Source organism: Mustelus asterias, chromosome 28 (assembly GCF_964213995.1).
Source record: "Mustelus asterias chromosome 28, sMusAst1.hap1.1, whole genome shotgun sequence".
Taxonomy (NCBI): Eukaryota; Metazoa; Chordata; class Chondrichthyes; order Carcharhiniformes; family Triakidae; genus Mustelus; species Mustelus asterias.
In genome coordinates this window covers 7,365,883-7,383,302 of record NC_135828.1, presented here as the reverse complement: position 1 = coordinate 7,383,302, position 17,420 = coordinate 7,365,883, and the positions used below count along the sequence as shown (strand labels likewise).

The 17,420-nt window shown below is 44.8% G+C and overlaps 1 protein-coding gene across 12 annotated transcripts in view; it reads left to right on the top strand.

The window, feature by feature from the left end:
* The window catches only part of p4ha1b (prolyl 4-hydroxylase, alpha polypeptide I b), a 91,030-nt gene that overhangs the window by 44,188 nt on the left and 29,422 nt on the right, over window positions 1-17,420 (top strand). For 6 of the 12 annotated variants that reach the window (XM_078199457.1, XM_078199459.1, XM_078199458.1 and 3 more), the window contains 5 exons: window positions 400-537; window positions 4,451-4,690; window positions 8,343-8,548; window positions 10,642-10,818; window positions 14,439-14,509. In XM_078199457.1, coding sequence (XP_078055583.1) covers window positions 400-537; window positions 4,451-4,690; window positions 8,343-8,548; window positions 10,642-10,818; window positions 14,439-14,509 — 832 coding nt within the window. Of the gene's footprint in view, window positions 1-399; window positions 538-4,450; window positions 4,691-8,342; window positions 8,549-10,641; window positions 10,819-13,942; window positions 14,014-14,438; window positions 14,510-17,420 lie in introns of all 12 variants that reach the window. The other 6 variants (XM_078199453.1, XM_078199456.1, XM_078199454.1 and 3 more) reach the window with 1 other exon arrangement.

Here is a 17,420-nt window from a genome sequence, read left to right as displayed (position 1 = left end):
TTTGGAGAGGTTTTCCAGGCCTTTCCTCGAGACTTGGAGCGTAACGTCTCATCAAGGCACAGTTGAACTGAAGCACCGTGGGGGTTCACTCACCTGACTGAACAAAGGTGAAATCCTGCCTGAGAAGGGGAAGAAAGGGAGGAAAAGTGTACTGAATGAATTTGCACGGCCTTTGTATATGGCCTAGCAGTTAAAGAAAAGCTTGAACAGAAAGAAAGTAGGCCAATACAAATTAGAACTGAGGAGGGAGGATTGAGACTAAACTAACCTGCCATTTCATCTCATTCCCTGGTTCCCTCTACAGAAGATCATTTTGCAGGTACTTGGCCTGGTGTAAGTTTTGAATATATATTTTTTTGTTTTGAGTTTTGATGCACTGCTACCCTATGTCTTTTGTAGGGTTCATTTCTAACCTCACCATTCAGCGACAACATTTGCCTAACGACGAAGACCAGACTGGAGCTGCCAAGGCTCTGATACGCCTCCAGGACACATACAATCTAGACGCAGAGACAATCTCTATGGGAAACTTGCCAGGTATGCAGCGAAGGCGACCTTGTGTTGTGGCAGTGCCACTGGCTCATGACACAACAGGTTTTGTGCAGATGGCAGAAAGATCAAAGTAACTTTGCTGGATTTGCTAAAACTTGTAGCAGGGCACACGTGTCTGAACGTAAGTTAGTTGGTGGGTTGGCAGCGCCAGCATGCCAGTAAACATAAGAACAGTTTCACCTTCTGGTGGGCTCTGTATTGGGACCTCTGCTGTTTGTGATTTATATAAATGATCTGGAAGAAGGAGTAACTGGGGTGATCAGTAAGTTTGCGGACGACACAAAACTGGCAGGACTTGCAGATAGTGAGGAACATTGTCAGAGGCTACAGAAGGATATAGATAGGCTGGAAATTTGGGCAAAGAAATGGCAGATGGAGTTCAATCCTGATGAATGCGAAGTGATGCATTTTGGTGGGAATAATGTAGGGAGGAGCTACACGATAAATGGAAGAACCATAAAGGGTGTAGAGACGCAGAGGGACCTGGGTGTGCAAGTCCACAGATCTTTGAAGGTGACGTCACAGGTGGAGAAGGTGGTGAAGAAGGCATATGGCATGCTTGCCTTTATAGGACGGGGCATAGAGTATAAAAGTTGGGGTCTGATGTTGCAGATGTATAGAACGTTGGTTCGGCCGCATTTGGAATACTGCGTCCAGTTCTGGTCGCCACACTACCAGAAGGACGTGGAGGCTTTGGAGAGAGTACAGAGGAGGTTTACCAGGATGTTGCCTGGTATGGAGGGGCTTGGTTATGAGGAGAGATTGGGGAAACTGGGGTTGTTCTCCTTGGAAAGACGGAGGATGAGGGGAGACTTAATAGAGGTGTATAAAATTATGAAAGGCATAGATAGGGTGAACGGTGGGAAGCTTTTCCCCGGGTCGGTGGTGACGTTCACGAGGGGTCATAGGTTCAAGGTGAAGGGGGGGAGGTTTAACACAGATATCAGAAGGACATATTTTACACAGAGGGTCGTGGGGGCCTGGAATGTGTTGCCGGGCAAGGTGGTGGAGGCGGACACACTGGGAACGTTTAAGACTTATCTAGACAGCTATATGAACGGAGTGGGAATGGAGGGATACAAAAGAGTGGTCTAGTTTGGACCAGGGAGCGGCGCGGGCTAATTGTTCTTTGTTTCTCGTTTCAAGGCTTCATTCTACGATCATCTTGCTGGTGCCAGTACAGAGCGAGACTGCGGATAGTTGGGAACCTGTCTCGGGGGCAGGGAATTCAGATGGTGTTCGTAAAGCAGAAGTGGAAATGAATAGGGTTGGGAAGCATTTTCTGATCAGGGCCAGTGTGATCTCCTGGACTCGTTTCGATCGCCACAGGGGGTCGGAGAGGAATTTCCCAGATTTTTTTTTTTCCCCATATTGGCCCTGGGGTTTTCACTCTGGGTTTTCACCTCTCCCTGGAGATCACATGGTCTGGAATGGGGGGGTGGGGGTGAGTTAATAGGTTGTGATGAACAAAGCATCGTAGCTGTGAGGGACAGCTCGGTGGATAGGATATTAGGATGTAGATAGGCTGGAAAATTGGGCAGGGATCCTGGATTCAGGATTCAATCCTGGACCGGGGAGCGGCGCGGGCTTGGAGGGCCGAAGGGCCTGTTACTGTGCTGTATTGTTCTTTGTTTGAAAGTGGCTGAATAAGGTCAGACTAAAATACTGCCCAATTAACATTTGCACAGAACTAGAAGTAATTAGATAAAAATACAAACATGTATACAGATATACGGAGTATACCATTCGCTTTTCAAGTCATTTTATAAGATCATGGCTGATCTGATGGTGATCGCAACTCTACTTTCCTGTCTTTCCCCTTATATCGTTGAGAATCTATCTAACGCAGCCTTAAAAATATTCAATGACCCTGCCTCCACTAGTCTCTGAGGAAGAGAGTTCTAAAGATTAATGACCCTCAGAGAAGTTTCTCCTCATCTGTGTGTTAAAGGGAGTGCCTTTATTTTTAAACTGTGTCTCCTAATTCTGGTCTCCGACAAGGGGAAACATCCTCTCAGCATCCACTCTGTCAAGCCCCCTAAGGTATGTATCAATAAATTCACCTTCTTAACGCCAGTGGACAAAGGCCGAGCCTTTTCCTCGTAAGATAACCCCTCCATCCCAGGTATCAGTCCAGAGAGCCTGTTCTAGACTGCTTCTAATGCATTAATATCCTTCCTTAAATTAGGAGACCAAAGCACAAGTTCACATTTTCCCACCTTATACCCCATCTGCCAATTTTTTTTCCCCAGCACTCTCGAAATCAGTCTGTGCCCCTTTGCAGACTCCTTATGTCCTCTTCCTGTCATCAGCAAATTTAACAATCATATATTTGATCCCTTCATCAAAGTCATTAATATAAATTGTAAATATTTGAGGCACTGATCCCTGTGGCACTCCTCACACCTTGCCAACCTGAAAAAGATTCATTTATCCCCAGTCTGCTCCCTGGTAGCTAGCCAATCCTCTATCCATGCTAATATGTTACCCCCTACGCCACGAACTCTTATTTTGCATTGCAACCTTTGATGTGGCACCTTGTCAAGTGTCTTCTGAAAATCTAAGAACAGCACATTCACAGGTTCCCCTTTTTCCACGTTGCTTGTTGCTTCCTCGGAGAATACCAATAAATTAGTCAAACATGATTTCCCTTTCACAAAACCATGTTGACTCTGCTTGATTGCATTGAGATTTTCAAAGTGCCTCACTAGAACATTTTCCCTACACCAGGTGTCAAGCCAACAGGCCTGTAGTTTCCTGTTGTTTGTTTCCTTCCTGTTCTTGAACAGAGGTGTCACATTTGCTATTCCCAATCTGATAGGACCTTTCCAGAATCTGGGAAAATTTGGAAAATTAAAACCAATGCATCTACTACTACCTCAGCAACCACTTTCCTTAAGACCCTAGGATAAAGTCCACCAGGATCTTATGAATTGTCAGCTTTTCATCCTAATAATTTTGTCAGTACCCTTTCCCCTGAGATTGTAATTGTTTTTAAGTTTTGCCCTCCCTTTCACCTCCTTATTCACAATTATTTCTGGGATGTTATTTGTATCCTCTATAATAAAATATCTGTTCAGTTCATCCACCATTTTCTCCTTTTCCATTATTAATTCCACATTCTTACACTCTAGAGGACCAAGGCTCATTTTTAAATAAACTCACCATCCGTCTTTATATTTCTAGCTATCTTTCTCTCATACTCTAAATTACCCTGGATTTCAAGGAACATCTTGTGGAGGTGAGGAATTTGGGGAGAAATTCAAGAGTGTACACCATGCGCATGGTGGCACAATGGTTAGCACTGCTACCTCACAGCACCAGGGACCCGGGTTCAATTCTGGCCTCGGGTGACTGTCTGTGCGGAGTTTGCATGTTCTCCCCCCGTGCCTGCATGGGTTTCCTCCGGGTGCTCCGGTTTCCTCCCACACTTCAATGATGTGTGGGCTAGGTTGATTGGCCATGCTAAATTGCATCTTAGTGCCAGGGGGATTAGCAAGATAAATATGTGGGGTAACAGGGATAGAGCCTGGATGGGATTGTTGTCGGTGCAGAATTGATGGGCCAAATGGCCTCCTTCTACAGTTTTAGTTTAGGCAGGCATCATGATCGGCGCAGGCTTGGAGGGCCGAAGGGTCGGTTCCTGTGCTGTACTGTTCTTTGTAACCTAGACGGCTAGTTGTCTGTGATGGAACATGGGGAGGGGACTGCAAAAGATCTGGTATCAGCACATCAGAGTTTAGGGTTGGGTGAGTTTAAACGTTTGATTGAAACCATGCAGAACGTTTTAAATAAGAGTTTTAAATTTGAAGTTGGGAAACCAGATTGCAAATGCTGTTCGCTATCTGCCTGACCCAGCCAGGTGCAGGCATGATCCTGTTTCTCTTTTTTCCCTCAGGTGTGAAGCATAAAACAACACTCACTGCAGAAGATTGCTACGAGCTGGGCAAAATAGCCTACACGGATACAGATTACTACCACACAGAACTGTGGATGGAACAGGCACTGAAGCAGCTGGACGCCGGCGAGGTATCTACCATTGACAAAATCACCGTTCTGGACTACCTGAGCTACTCGGTGTATCAACAAGGTGACCTGGACAAGGCATTGGAGCTCACAAAGAGATTGCTAAAACTGGGTAAGGATGTGATGTGAAAGCTTCGTTCGGCAGGGAATTCCAAGCCCACAGATAGTAAAGATAAGAGGGGCACAATCCTGTTTCGAAGGAGAACTTAAAGTGGAAACTGATTTAAAGATCAGCACCATTTAAAAATCGTCTTATGCTGCATTCGCACATTCAGTAAGCAACTTATAATCGTAAAATAGCCATTGGAAAAAGTGACAACTTCATACCTGCATCTTTCAATTCCTTCACAAATAGAATCATGACTAATGGAATTTCACAGTAACTTCATTGCAGTGTTAATGTAAGCCTTACTTGTGACTAATAAATTAACTTTACTTTAAATGTCCAATTCAGAAATTTAACCATATGGCCAAAATAATCCAGTCCACCAAACCATTCAATTATACTAACAATGACCAGTGTTATCACTCCACCCTCTAAGTCTCTTCAATCAAACAGATAAATAATGCTCTGACAGATAAGATATGTTGGGCTAAAACTACACCTGATTTAATAGGCAATAAAATTAGCTGAAATGAGCCAGACAGGATCAGATACCTAAATTCTAGCTCTCAAAATCTTCTTTAAAACAATAGAAGTCCTGAACAAGACATGATTCTCTGCAGTACCTTTAAAATAATTTGTGCTCTTGATGGAGCATTTTTTTATACCGCAAATTCACAGCTCCCTCCATTTGCTCGCACAGTAGGACAGCTAAAAAGGATCTTGTCTTTTAGATGAACTGTGATGGTAAGAGTTGTCAGACACTGACTTGAGATGCTTGCCAGGACGAGCGTTCATTCTTTGTTGGGTTTACAATCCAAAATGATTGACTGAATCTGCTTTACAGCTTGGGAGACGTACTCATTATTGACTGTTTCTAGCACCATGTGAATTTTGCACCTAGCATGTAAGAAAGAGCTCCTTCTAGACAGAGGTGACAGCTAATGTGTATCTCATTGACTGAGGTAGGCTGTGCGCAACAGTTTTTAAATTTCAGTGCCATTAATCTCACACACACACACACACACACGTAGAAATATTTACAACTGCTCTTTTTTTGGGATGTAGGTGTCACTAGCAAGGTCAGCATTTGTTGCTCATCCCTAACTGTCCTAAAACTGAATGGCTTGCTAGGCCATTTTAGAGGGCAATTAAGCGCATTGCTCTGGGTCTAGTGTCACATGTAGGCCAGTCTGGGTAAGGACTGCTAAGATTTGAAGCCTCACAACACCAGGTTAAAGTCCCAACAGGTTTATTTGGTATCACGAGCTTTCGGAGCGCTGTCCCTTCAGACTCGCCTGACGAAGGAGCAGCGCCCCCGAAAGCCCGTGATACTGAATAAACCTGTTGGACTTTAACCTGGTGTTGTGAGGCTTCTTACTGTGCCCCACCCCAGTCTGCCGCCGGCATCTCCACATCAAGGTTTGAAGCAAGATGTATGTCTGATCTATTATCAGCTGAGTGTGCTATTCAGTGCAAAAGGCGAACCAGGAGTCTGCAAAAGAAAAGTGCTGGGTGCAAATACCCAGAAGAATTAAGGAATTAGTTACAGCAACTAGTTGATTTTTCTTCTACTTGAGGACTTAAAAAGGGATGGGATGAGAGGAAATGCTCCAGTTAATATCCCTGTTAGATGTATAACTGAGACGGTACAAGGACAAATTTGGTACGTGACTTAATGTCCCCCACCATGCTCAAGTAATCTCCAACATACTCTGACAAAGTTAATACAGGTAGAAGGGCTATTTTCTGACAAGGTCCTGGATGGTGGCCAACCCAATTAGAATTGTAACATGAGCTTAACTTACTTGGACAGGCTGGGTTTGAAACATAGAAATCATAGAAACCCTACAGTGCAGAAGGAGGCCATTCGGCCCATCGAGTCTGCACCGACCACAATCCCACCCAGGCCCTACCCCCACATATTTACATACGTGGAACCACCCACTCCTAAAGCTTGAACCTTTGTCTTGAAGTCCTTACTTAAATATTTCAAAAGATGGAAGCGTTAAATTCAGCGTAGCCAACAAGAAATCATGCTCAGGGCGAAGCATGGATCAGAGAGCAAAAAGCAGCATAAGGCACACACACAATTTGACTGTGGTTCCCTCTAAGATCACTGGGTGTACTGCTATCTCCATTCTAAAAGTTCATTTTGCCCCCCTTTTCTGCGTAAAAGTGTTATAATTAGGGAATGCCAAGTTGTCTCTTGTGTCTGTGTACGCAAAGCGTTACACACTAGTGTGCATCTCTCACCGATCCTTTGCTTCGTTCCCTGGTTCTGACTGCTGTTTTTACATTTAGTTTTAATATTTTGTAGCAAAACATAATGGAGAAAAACAATGGTGTGGGGGGCGGGCCTGGGTGGGATTGTGGTCGGTGCAGACTCGATGGGCCGAATGGCCTCCTTCTGCACTGTAGGGTTTCTATGTTTCTATGTTTGGCTCAGAAGTGAGGAATGGCACTGAGTAGGGTGGAGGTAGGGTTGATAAGGCTGGCAGGTAAAACACAGGCCCCTGCACTGAGCTGTTGCAGCATTGTGACGCTCCAGTACGCTGAATGACTTGGGAGGAGAGAGATTTTTTGTCCAGTGTATTCCGTGGGGAAGGATCGAAATCGAGCTGACATTGTGTAATGTGATAAATCAGATTTAAATTATTTCCCCTGCTTTGCATAACATGGAACCCTTTTGTTGAGCAAGTGTAATTGTGTTTTCTTTGCATAAAATCAAAGCACTGAATCTAACCACCAAGGCATCTGACAGAAGCAATTTCCAACTTAATACATGAAGCTAAATGTGCTTTGTTTCGACAAACACATTTCTGCTCTGCTCTAAATACAATTTATAACAGCATTTGTATCGCTCTAATGTTGGCTCATAACATGTGGATCATACAATAATGCCATCAACACCAACGCTATAAACTTGGGACTGTTCTCCTTTGAGAGAAGAAGGCTAAGGGAGGGATTTGATAAGAGATGCTCAAAAATGATAAGGGGGCTGGATAAGTAGATGGGGAGAAACTGTCCCCGCTCATAAAAGGGTCAAGAAAGAGAAGGCACAGATTTAAAGTGATTTGCAAAAGAAGCAAATGTGATTTGAAAAAATCCTTTACATACAAAGAGTTGCCCAGGTCAGGAATGCATTGCCTCGAAGTGTGGTGGAGGCAGATTCAACCAAGACATTTAAGAGGGCATTAGATGATTACTTGAATAGGCATTTGATGATTATTTGAATAGGAACAATGTGCAGGGGTATGGGGAAAAAGGAAGGAGATTGGCACTAGGTCCTATTGCTCATTTGGAGAGCTGGTGCAGACACGATGGGCCAAATGGCCTCCTCCTGCACCTTAACAATTCTATGATTTTTGTAACTCACATACATCACAGAAGCAGAAGCCAAGAACCGAGGACAGTAATGTGGTATCACAAGCTGCGTGTGTTTGAAATTGTCCTCTGCTTGTTGCTTTAAGCACCAATAGAACTGTTTAAAAGTAGCAAGTAGTTTTAATAAAGATTTGTTTGGAAAAGCTTCCTGTATGGGATGGGGTGAAATTGCAGTAATTGTAAGGCAGTGGAGTTTAAATTAATTCATCAAAGTTGTATTTAACTTAATGTTGGTTAAGATTTGTGTGAAAGATCTTACACTGACCTCTTGTAGATCCTGAACACCAGCGAGCGAATGGAAACCTGAGGTATTTCGAGTATATGATGGCTGACCAGAAAAAAGAACAGACGAACACAGCCCAGAAGTCAGAAGAAAACAAAGCAGGGGATGCTTCAAAGACAAAGAGACCGCGCCCAAAGGATTACCTACCAGAGAGACAGAAATATGAGAAGCTCTGCCGAGGAGAAGGGATCAAATTGGTAGGTGAATTATTTGAATGAGGAGGGTTTCCTGGATGCTGAGGATTTACAGTTTGCCAGGTTTGCGTAGAATGTGTTATATGGTGTGACCAAACAAAGAGGCGGCACGGTGGCACAGTGGTCAGCACTGCTGCCTCACAGCACCGGGGACCCGGGTCCGATTCCCGGCTTGGGGTCACTGTCTGTGTGGAGTTTGCACATTCTCCCCGTGTCTGCGTGAGTTTCCTCCGGGTGTTCAGGTTTCCTCCCACACTCCAAAGATGTGCGGGTTATGTGGATTGGCCACGCTAAATTGCCACTTAGTGTCAGGGAGACCAGCTCGGATAAATGCATGGGGTTACGGGGATATGGCCTGGGTGGGACTGTGGTCGGTGCAGACTCGATGGGCCGAATGGCCGCCTTCTGCACTGTGGGATTCTATGATTCTAAATGAAGAACAATTATCTGGTAATCTATCACATTGCTATTTCTGGGACTGCTGCGTTACCTACAATACATGAGTGATAACGCTTCAGAAGTACATCATTGGCTGTATACACTTGAGGTCGTGTGACATCCTGAAACAGTGAAAGGTGCTAAGTAAAAATCATTCTCTCTATTTTCAAACACAAAGCACGTGTACCGAAGGACTTTCAGTGAATCTGCCACTGTTGCCAAACTGTAAAGAAGAATTGGCCATGAATCTTATTACTTTTTGTTATCCAGTGACAGGTGGGTATTGGCTGAGAACCAGACGGGGCTCAGCGGTGTTGCTGTCCACAGTCGAAATAGGCTGTTGACGTGCTGACTGGGCTTGTATGCAGAATGGTCATTTGGGCAATGCAGCTGAGAGGAGACTGCTGGGGCAAAGGTGGCCAAAGTGGAGAAACAAAATTGCTGCATAGTGTTCACTTCAATTCATTGCAATGCCTTGGCTGAGACAGTGATGCCAAGCTTCCACCAGAGTAGCACTTGGTTATGTGATATACCGACTTAGCGACTTGTTAATCTTAAAAGCCCATAACTTCTGATCTCCAGGATGTTGTACCCGGAGGTGAAGAGTGGGTGGTACCCCAAAGATGTGGCTGGGGTGGGGTACCCCAAAGGGCTGGGAGGTCCCACTCACCCGAAGAAGGGGCTTGGAGCTCCGAAAGCTTGTGTGGCTTTTGCTACCAAATAAACCTGTTGGACTTTAACCGGGTGTTGTTAAACTTCTTACTGTGTTTACCCCAGTCCAACGCCGGCATCTCCACATCAGGTCCCTGTTCAGCAGCCCCCATGTAAGGATTGCACAATAATTGCCCAAGAAATTCAAACTTCCACTGGGCAATGGCCCTGCACTGGGAGCCATCTGATACTCTGATTTAAATTGAAGTCTTTGGATGGTTCAGACCGTCTTACGGGAATAGTTACCCTGAAAAAGTTAGAATTAAAACAACTTCAAACATCTAGATGACTACTGTACTGACCTGCCCCACAGCCACTCCCATGGAACCCCCGTCATGTCTTTCTCCATTCTCCAACTACTGTCACAATCCACAAAACCATCCCCTGGACCATCCTCCTCACAACCCTCTGCCCCCCCACCTATCCTATCACCTCCCCCCTGCCCCTAAATACCTTCACCAACTACCCCTCACTGACCAAACTCACAACCTGACACTCTACCCCCCCACCCCCCCCCCCCCCCCCCCCCCCCCCGCCCAATACCACTTACCCTAAACACATAGCTTCTCCCTGACCTTTAAACTTACCTGCTTTATGGCAGCTAATGCTGTCTTAAAAGAAAAAAAATAGATGGGGGGCAAGATTTCCTTTCCCCCGACACTGCTGGCACTCAACTGAAGACACAGCTTCAGGGACCCACTGCAATATGCTTTCCTCATCTAGCCCAAGTCGGAAGGTCAGGCGAGAAAGGTGCGGCTGCACTTCAGGGTAAATAACTGGGAGTGGAGTGGAAAAGTATTACAGGCTGCTGACACAAAATGCTTCTGTATTTATCTCTCTAATGGTCACCATACTTCAAAATAAATCAAGGCGTCAAGCACTTGGAGACGTTTTGCAAAAAATGTGATATGGCACTGGACTAATGCCCGTCCTTTGATTCCATGCAGACTCCTCGAAGGTGGAAAAAACTCTTTTGCCGTTATTCAGATGCAAACAGAAATCCTTTATACGTCCTGAGACCTGTGAAGCAGCAGGATGAATGGGACAGACCCCGAATTATCCGCTACATTGGTATCATTTCTGACGAGGAAATCGAGCGAGTGAAAGAGATAGCAAAGCCAAGGGTAAGGCATCATATCATTCTGAGGTGTATTTTGTGTGTTAGTTCACTAGCTCTGTTTGCGGACTTGGGTGATCTTCCCCTCAATGAAACCCGTACCCATGTGTTAATTTTTCACTCCCTCCTGCATTATTTGCATGCTCCCCATAAGCAGGTCCAAATTGACCCTTGCCCTCTTCTGGAAGCTAATTCGAGAGCTTAATATTGAGGCTGCTCTGAATTACCCATGTGAGTGCAGGACACAAGAGGAACACCGATTCAAGACATGGGTGCAGACCAACGCCCTGCCTTCTTGGGACAGCGCTGCAAATTGTATGGGGAAGCCTGAGAAGGAGAGAGGATGGTTTGTGCTTTGATGGTCAACCTTTTGTTGAGCATCACCTGGTGTGGCACAGGTGCCCCATTCTGGCACAGCAGTCTCTGCCACATTTGTTGTAGAGGACGACAGTGGGCCGCGAAGGTGCACAATTTACTGGCCTCTGTTTTGCCTGGACCCTCTTGTCAGCCAGCTGTTCTTTTCGTTTCTGCTCCTCCTCTTCCAATGCCCTTCCAAACAAGCCAGCCTCCAGATGTCACGGTTGTCAGCAACTGTGTCTCAGTTGTCAGTGTCTGCCATCTTCGTCCCTTACTTGCCCGTATCTTTGTAGTGGAGGTGTGAAGACCAGTGACTCAGTGGCTGTACAAGTCTTTGGGTATGCGGCCATCATCTATTATGCAAACATCGCCAAGCCTGTGCAGATGTCATGCTGTCTTTAAAATGGCGTCCAGTGCATCATAAAATTGTTTTAAGTATATTTTAATCCTATTCCCTGTCAAAAAGCAGGGAATATCCATTTTCAATATCTCACACCTAAAATTCAACCCACTACAGGTGGCACAGTGGTTAGCACGGCTGCCTCACAGCGCCAGGGACCCGGGTTCAATTCCCAGCTTGGGTCACTGCCTGTGCGGAGTTTGCACGTTCTCCCCGTGTCTGTGTGGGTTTCCTCCGGGTGCTCCGGTTTCCTCCCACAGTCTGAAAGACGTGCTGGTTAGGTGCATTGACCCAAACAGGCACCGGAGTGTGGCGGTGTGGGGAATTTCACAGTAACTTCATTGCAGTGTTAATGTAAGCCTTACTTGTGGCTAATAATGAAACATTACTTTAAAGTGTTAGTAGATGACCAATCTTCACCCTCTTGTGTTAGATAATATGATTCAGACTCCACATTGAGAGCATTTGGCTTCTATCATTAACGGGCAGTCTAGAGATCTGTTTGATATTTGTGTAACTGATGGAGTTGTGCAGGATCTGCACAAGTCTGCATAGGGCAGTGCATGTTTCTTAACTCCCTGTCAGCGTCAATGTAACCAGGTCAAACAGCACAGAAAATCCCTTCCTATTCTCCAAGAAGAAATATGTACTTCCTGTAAAATCATTTAACCTTGGTTTTAAAACCTAGGTTTAAAATGCTTCATCTTTTGACCTTCCTTAATGACGTTGTTCATTTAATGACAATTAATGCGGAATTAATTGCAGTTGGATAGTAATTGCATAGTTAGGGGCCTTACTGGACTAGTAGTACAAAAATCCAGACTAATCACCTGGATACACGAGTTCAGATCCCACTGTGGCAATTGGGAAATTTTAATTTAGCTAATTATAAATCTCAAATAAAAGGCTAATATCAGTCATGATGACTGTGAAACTATCAGATTATTATACAAGCCCATTTGGTTCACTCTTGGCTCTTAGGGAAGAAAATCTGCCATTCTTACTCGGTCTGGGCTATATGTGACTCCAGACCCTCAGCAATGAAGTTGACTCTTAATTACCCTCTGAAATTATCTAGCAAGCCACTCAATCGGCTTCAAGAAGGTGGCTCACCACAGCCGGCACGGTGGCACAGTGGTAAGCACTGCTGCTTCAAAGCTCCAGAAACCCGGGTTCAATTCCGGCCTCGGGTCACTGTCTGTGTGGAGTTTGCATGTTCGCCCCGGGTCTCTGTGGGTTTCCTCCGGGTGCTCCAGTTTCCTCCCACACTCCAAAGATGTGCGGATTAGGTAGATTGGCCATGCTAAATTGCCCCTTAGTGTCAGGGGGCTTAGCAGGGTAAATACATGGGGTTATGGAGATGGGGCCTGGATGGGATTGTGCTTGGTGCAGGCTCAATGGGTTGAATGGCCTCCTTCTGCACTGTAGGGATTCTATGATTCTAGTCTTCCCAGGGGCAATGAGGGACGGGCAGTGATTGCCCACACACTGCCCATGAGTTAAGAAACAAGTTTTGTTCCGTATGTCAGTGGTCATTAAGGATTGGATTTGGACTGTCTTGTTGAACTTCCAATCCAAGCAGGAAAATCCTTGACAACGCAGTACCCTAAGGAGTTTAAAACAGCTGGAAAATTTGAGATGTGTTTACAAATGGTACTTGAAACATGTTAGCCTCATTTGAAGACCAATCATAAAGTCACACTTGCCCTTCTAATTAGTTACCATAACAAATGTTAGTGTATGCTTACATGGTAAACTAATGGTCATTGGAAAATGTCTAAGCCAGTCATTATTAATGTGATTTGAGAAGCCCAAGTGCCAAGATTGTTAGTCAAACTCCAAACTGGCTTTCCGAGAATTTCAGTTTTAGAATCATAGAATCCCTACAGTGCAGAAGAAGGCTATTGGGCCCATCAAGTCTGCACTGATCTCAATCCCACCCAGGCCCTATCCCCCTAATCCCGATTTAGCCTTGCTAGACCCCTGACACTAAGGGGCAATTGAGCATGGCCAATCAACCTAACCCTCTCATCTTTGGACTGTGGGAGGAAACCGGAGCACCCGGAGGAAACCCACGCAGACACGGGGAGAACGTGCAAACTCCACACAAGACAGTGACCCGGAATTGAACCCGGATCCCTGGCACTGGGAGGCAGCAGTGCTAACCACCGTGCCGCCCTAGAAAGATATGATTGTTGCTGCTGCCGCTAACTGCATGCACACAAGCCAGTGAAGGAATGACCCTAGGACGATCGTTCTAGAGTAATGGACTTGCGTTTTTTCACCCCCACTGGAAGGATTCTGATTGGTCCTGTTATACATCCAGTCAAGTTGGTAATAATCTTTCTGTTTTTCTGATTGGTTGGCTTCACAGCTGAGACGAGCCACCATTTCTAACCCAATAACTGGAGTGCTGGAGACAGCTCATTACAGAATAAGCAAAAGGTAAGCGAGAGCTGTGCTGGCTCCTCTTCACATGGAAGCTGCTGCATCTTGTTCAAACCATGCATGTTTGGAAACTGGCATCCACCGACGTGTAGCTGGGGAGAAAGTATTCCAACAAGAGCAGGCTGAGTTGTGAACACGTCGATGAAATGCAAAACATGCAGTGAGAACCTGTGGTTCTAATGTATGCAAGCAGCTTAAGCAATCACCCATTATTTTCCCCCTCATCCATTTTCATCTTGAGTTAAAGAAAACCAACCTTTAAAAGTGAAAGGACATTGAATTGGAACGTGGCCCCAGATGTAATACTCGCCCATTCATCCTTTTCTCTAACATATCCTGACCAATCGGAGGCTTCCAGAGTTCCACCGACCAGTGGTGATCTGGCTGTTCCAGGATTAAATTTGTCCTTTCTCTCCCTGTAGCTGAAGCGTGCCACAGTGCATGACCCTCTGACTGGCCAGTTGACTGTTGCAACTTACAGAGTCTCCAAAAGGTAAGGGGAAGTTACGAGGTACTCTTTAGCAGTTCATCGGCCTGGGACTAGGCTTTCAGCACATACATTGATGGTGTGAGCACCTTCAGTACCTCTGTGATTTATGGTGGGGATTTTTTTGTCCAGCTACTTGAGTCCTGTTGAACTTCATAGTAACTGCGTCCAATGCCAGGTAATGACAGTTTCCAGAACTATACGAGTATGAGGGTGTCAGGACAGGTGCAAGAAACTGGTTACATGATGTGGTTTCAATGATTGTGAATTATAATTGGAGAAACAAAAACTATTGCTCATCAGTATGTTAAAATGTTAAATGTAAATGCATTCTGAGAACTTGTTTTGCATTGGGATTTTCTTTTCCTCTTAATATTTTATCTCTCTCTCTTCAATAATGCCACTTGCTGTATTTGCATAGTCAGATGACTCCACATTTGTCAACAATATTGGTATAAATCATACATTTCTGCTCTCATGTAATTCACTCTGCTTTGCTATATTTTTAATTTCTTACCTTTATTATAATTTATTATCTTTTTAATATCTGATACTAGCACTGTTGCCTCACAACGCCAGGGACCCAGGTTCGATTCCAGCCTCGGGTCACTGTCTGTGCGGAGTCTGTACGTTCTCCTGTGTCTGCATGGGTTTCCTCCGGGTGCACCGCTTTCCTCCCACAGTCTGAAAGATGTGCTTGTTAGGTACATTGGCCGTGCTAAATTCTCCCTCAGTGTACCCGAACAGGCGCCGGAGTGTGGCGACAAGGGGATTTTCACAGTAACTTAATTGCAGTGTTAATGTAAGCCTACTTGTAACACTAATAAATAAACTTTAAAAACTTTAAACATGTTGATGGATTCATCACAACCAGCATGCAAACATGAATATTAGTGTATTGTTACAAGAATGTTTCTCCTATTGCATCATGTTGCTCTTACTGACATAGTGTTCAATTGTGCCCTTTAATGTGCATCTCAAGCACAACATACTTAGCTCTTGTGTACTATGTTATAATGAAGGCAGAATGTAGTTTTCTTCTTGACTACCAGCATAGACCTGTTGGGCCGAATGGCCTGTTCCTGTCCTGTGAAATACTATGTCGTGTATTATCAAAATGTTTAGCACCCACACTGTTGTTCCCTCATGGAATTTTTTGCATTTCCAGGAAACATCTTATCCTTTTAAACTCCAAGAGAATTAATACAGCTTTCTCACCCCAGGAATACATTACAAAAGAGTTGCAATACTAAATTTATCTAAAACCATGGCTGAACAACATTTGGAGTGTTACGTGCCTTTCTACTCTCTTTCTACAGAATGGCACAGTGGTTAGCACTGCTGCCTCACAGCGCCAGGGACCGGGATTCAATTTCCGGCTGAGGTCACTGTCTGTGCGGAGTTTGCACGTTCTCAACATGTCTGCGTGGGTTTCCCCCGGGTGCTCCGGTTTCCTCCTACAATTCGAAAGACGTGCCGGTTAGGTGCATTGGCCGTGCTAAATTTTCCCTCAGTGGAGCCGAACAGGTGCCGGAGTGTGGCGACTAGGGGATTTTCACAGTAACTTCATTGCAGTGTGTTAATGTAAGCTTATTTTGGCAGTGATAAATATAAATAAACTACAAAAAGAGCATTGTGGTGAAGGCGCAGGAAAGATGTACAAGCATGTTACCAATATTAAAAGGATCAAACTTACCAAGAAAGATTGAGCAGGCTGGAAATCTCTTTTCTGTGGAAAAGATAGAATTAACAGGAGACATGTAAAAGTTTTTTTTAATACATGAATGTGGCAAAGCACTTTGCAGATGTGGTTGTGTCTAGAACAAAGGAGCATAAATGTAAGACAAGTGATAAAGATTTGAAAAGTGATCAGATTTCTGTCCATCAGGAATTGGATGCACCATGTGCCACAAACACAGTTCCTCTCGTTATGTGCAGCACTGTAAAGCTATCTGCTCATAGATAGATAGTTCATAGAATTCTACAGTGCAGAAGGAGGCCATTCGACCCATTGAGTCTACACCGACCACAGTACCCACCCAGGCCCTATCCCCACAACCCCGTGCATTTACCCTGTGATAGGCTTTTTGTTGGCTGGTTGGCAGTCTTTCAGAGGTGAGTACAGTGGATCCCTCTGAGCGTACTAATCTTTGCAGGCAGCTGCCACACGCACAAACTGGTCTTGAAACCCCACTGCTTCAGGGTGCGACATTTTTCGCAAATGTTCTTCATTGCACTCTGAAAATGGAATGGGGGTGGGGAGGCGCGCATTGCTATTCTTTGCTGCTTCATCCAAATCCCGCCTAGGCAAGAGGGCCAAGGCAATCTTAACAAAACCCGTGACTCCACGAGCTGAAATTAGCCACCTCCTGTTGCAGCTAATCATCGGGCGAGAGCAGCCTTGGCAATAGTTCACCTGAATTTCATCCGTGTCGGAATAAAATGGCCAGCCTCCTTTGCTCTTCCATTTCCTTTCAAGTTTGCAACAAGATTCTGCACAGTGGCTCGATGAAATCGAGATCAGACTGGCGAAAGTGGAACTTGTCTTTTGCAGCTGAAAAATGTGGAAAACCTCTGTGAATTCCTTTTTTTTAATGACAGGCCAGAAGGAATAGCAAGCTCTGTAATTACAGGGTGTGGAGTCTGCTCAGGAAGGGTCAGGTCTAAAAATAACATTCAGAACCGAGTAAACAGAATAAATAGTTCATTGACAAAGTTTAACTTAGAGCAGTGATGTGAGCAATTTTTCTTGCCGTTCTCTCTCTTCCTGGTGTCCTGTGACTTGACAGATAGCTTAATGTCAGGTACCCTCTCTCGCCGGCTATCAAAAAACCAGAGAAGTTCGAAAACCAGACATTTTTAGAATGTGCCGTGCGCTTTTATTTTTTCATATTTTACTCAATTAAAATGGACTGCT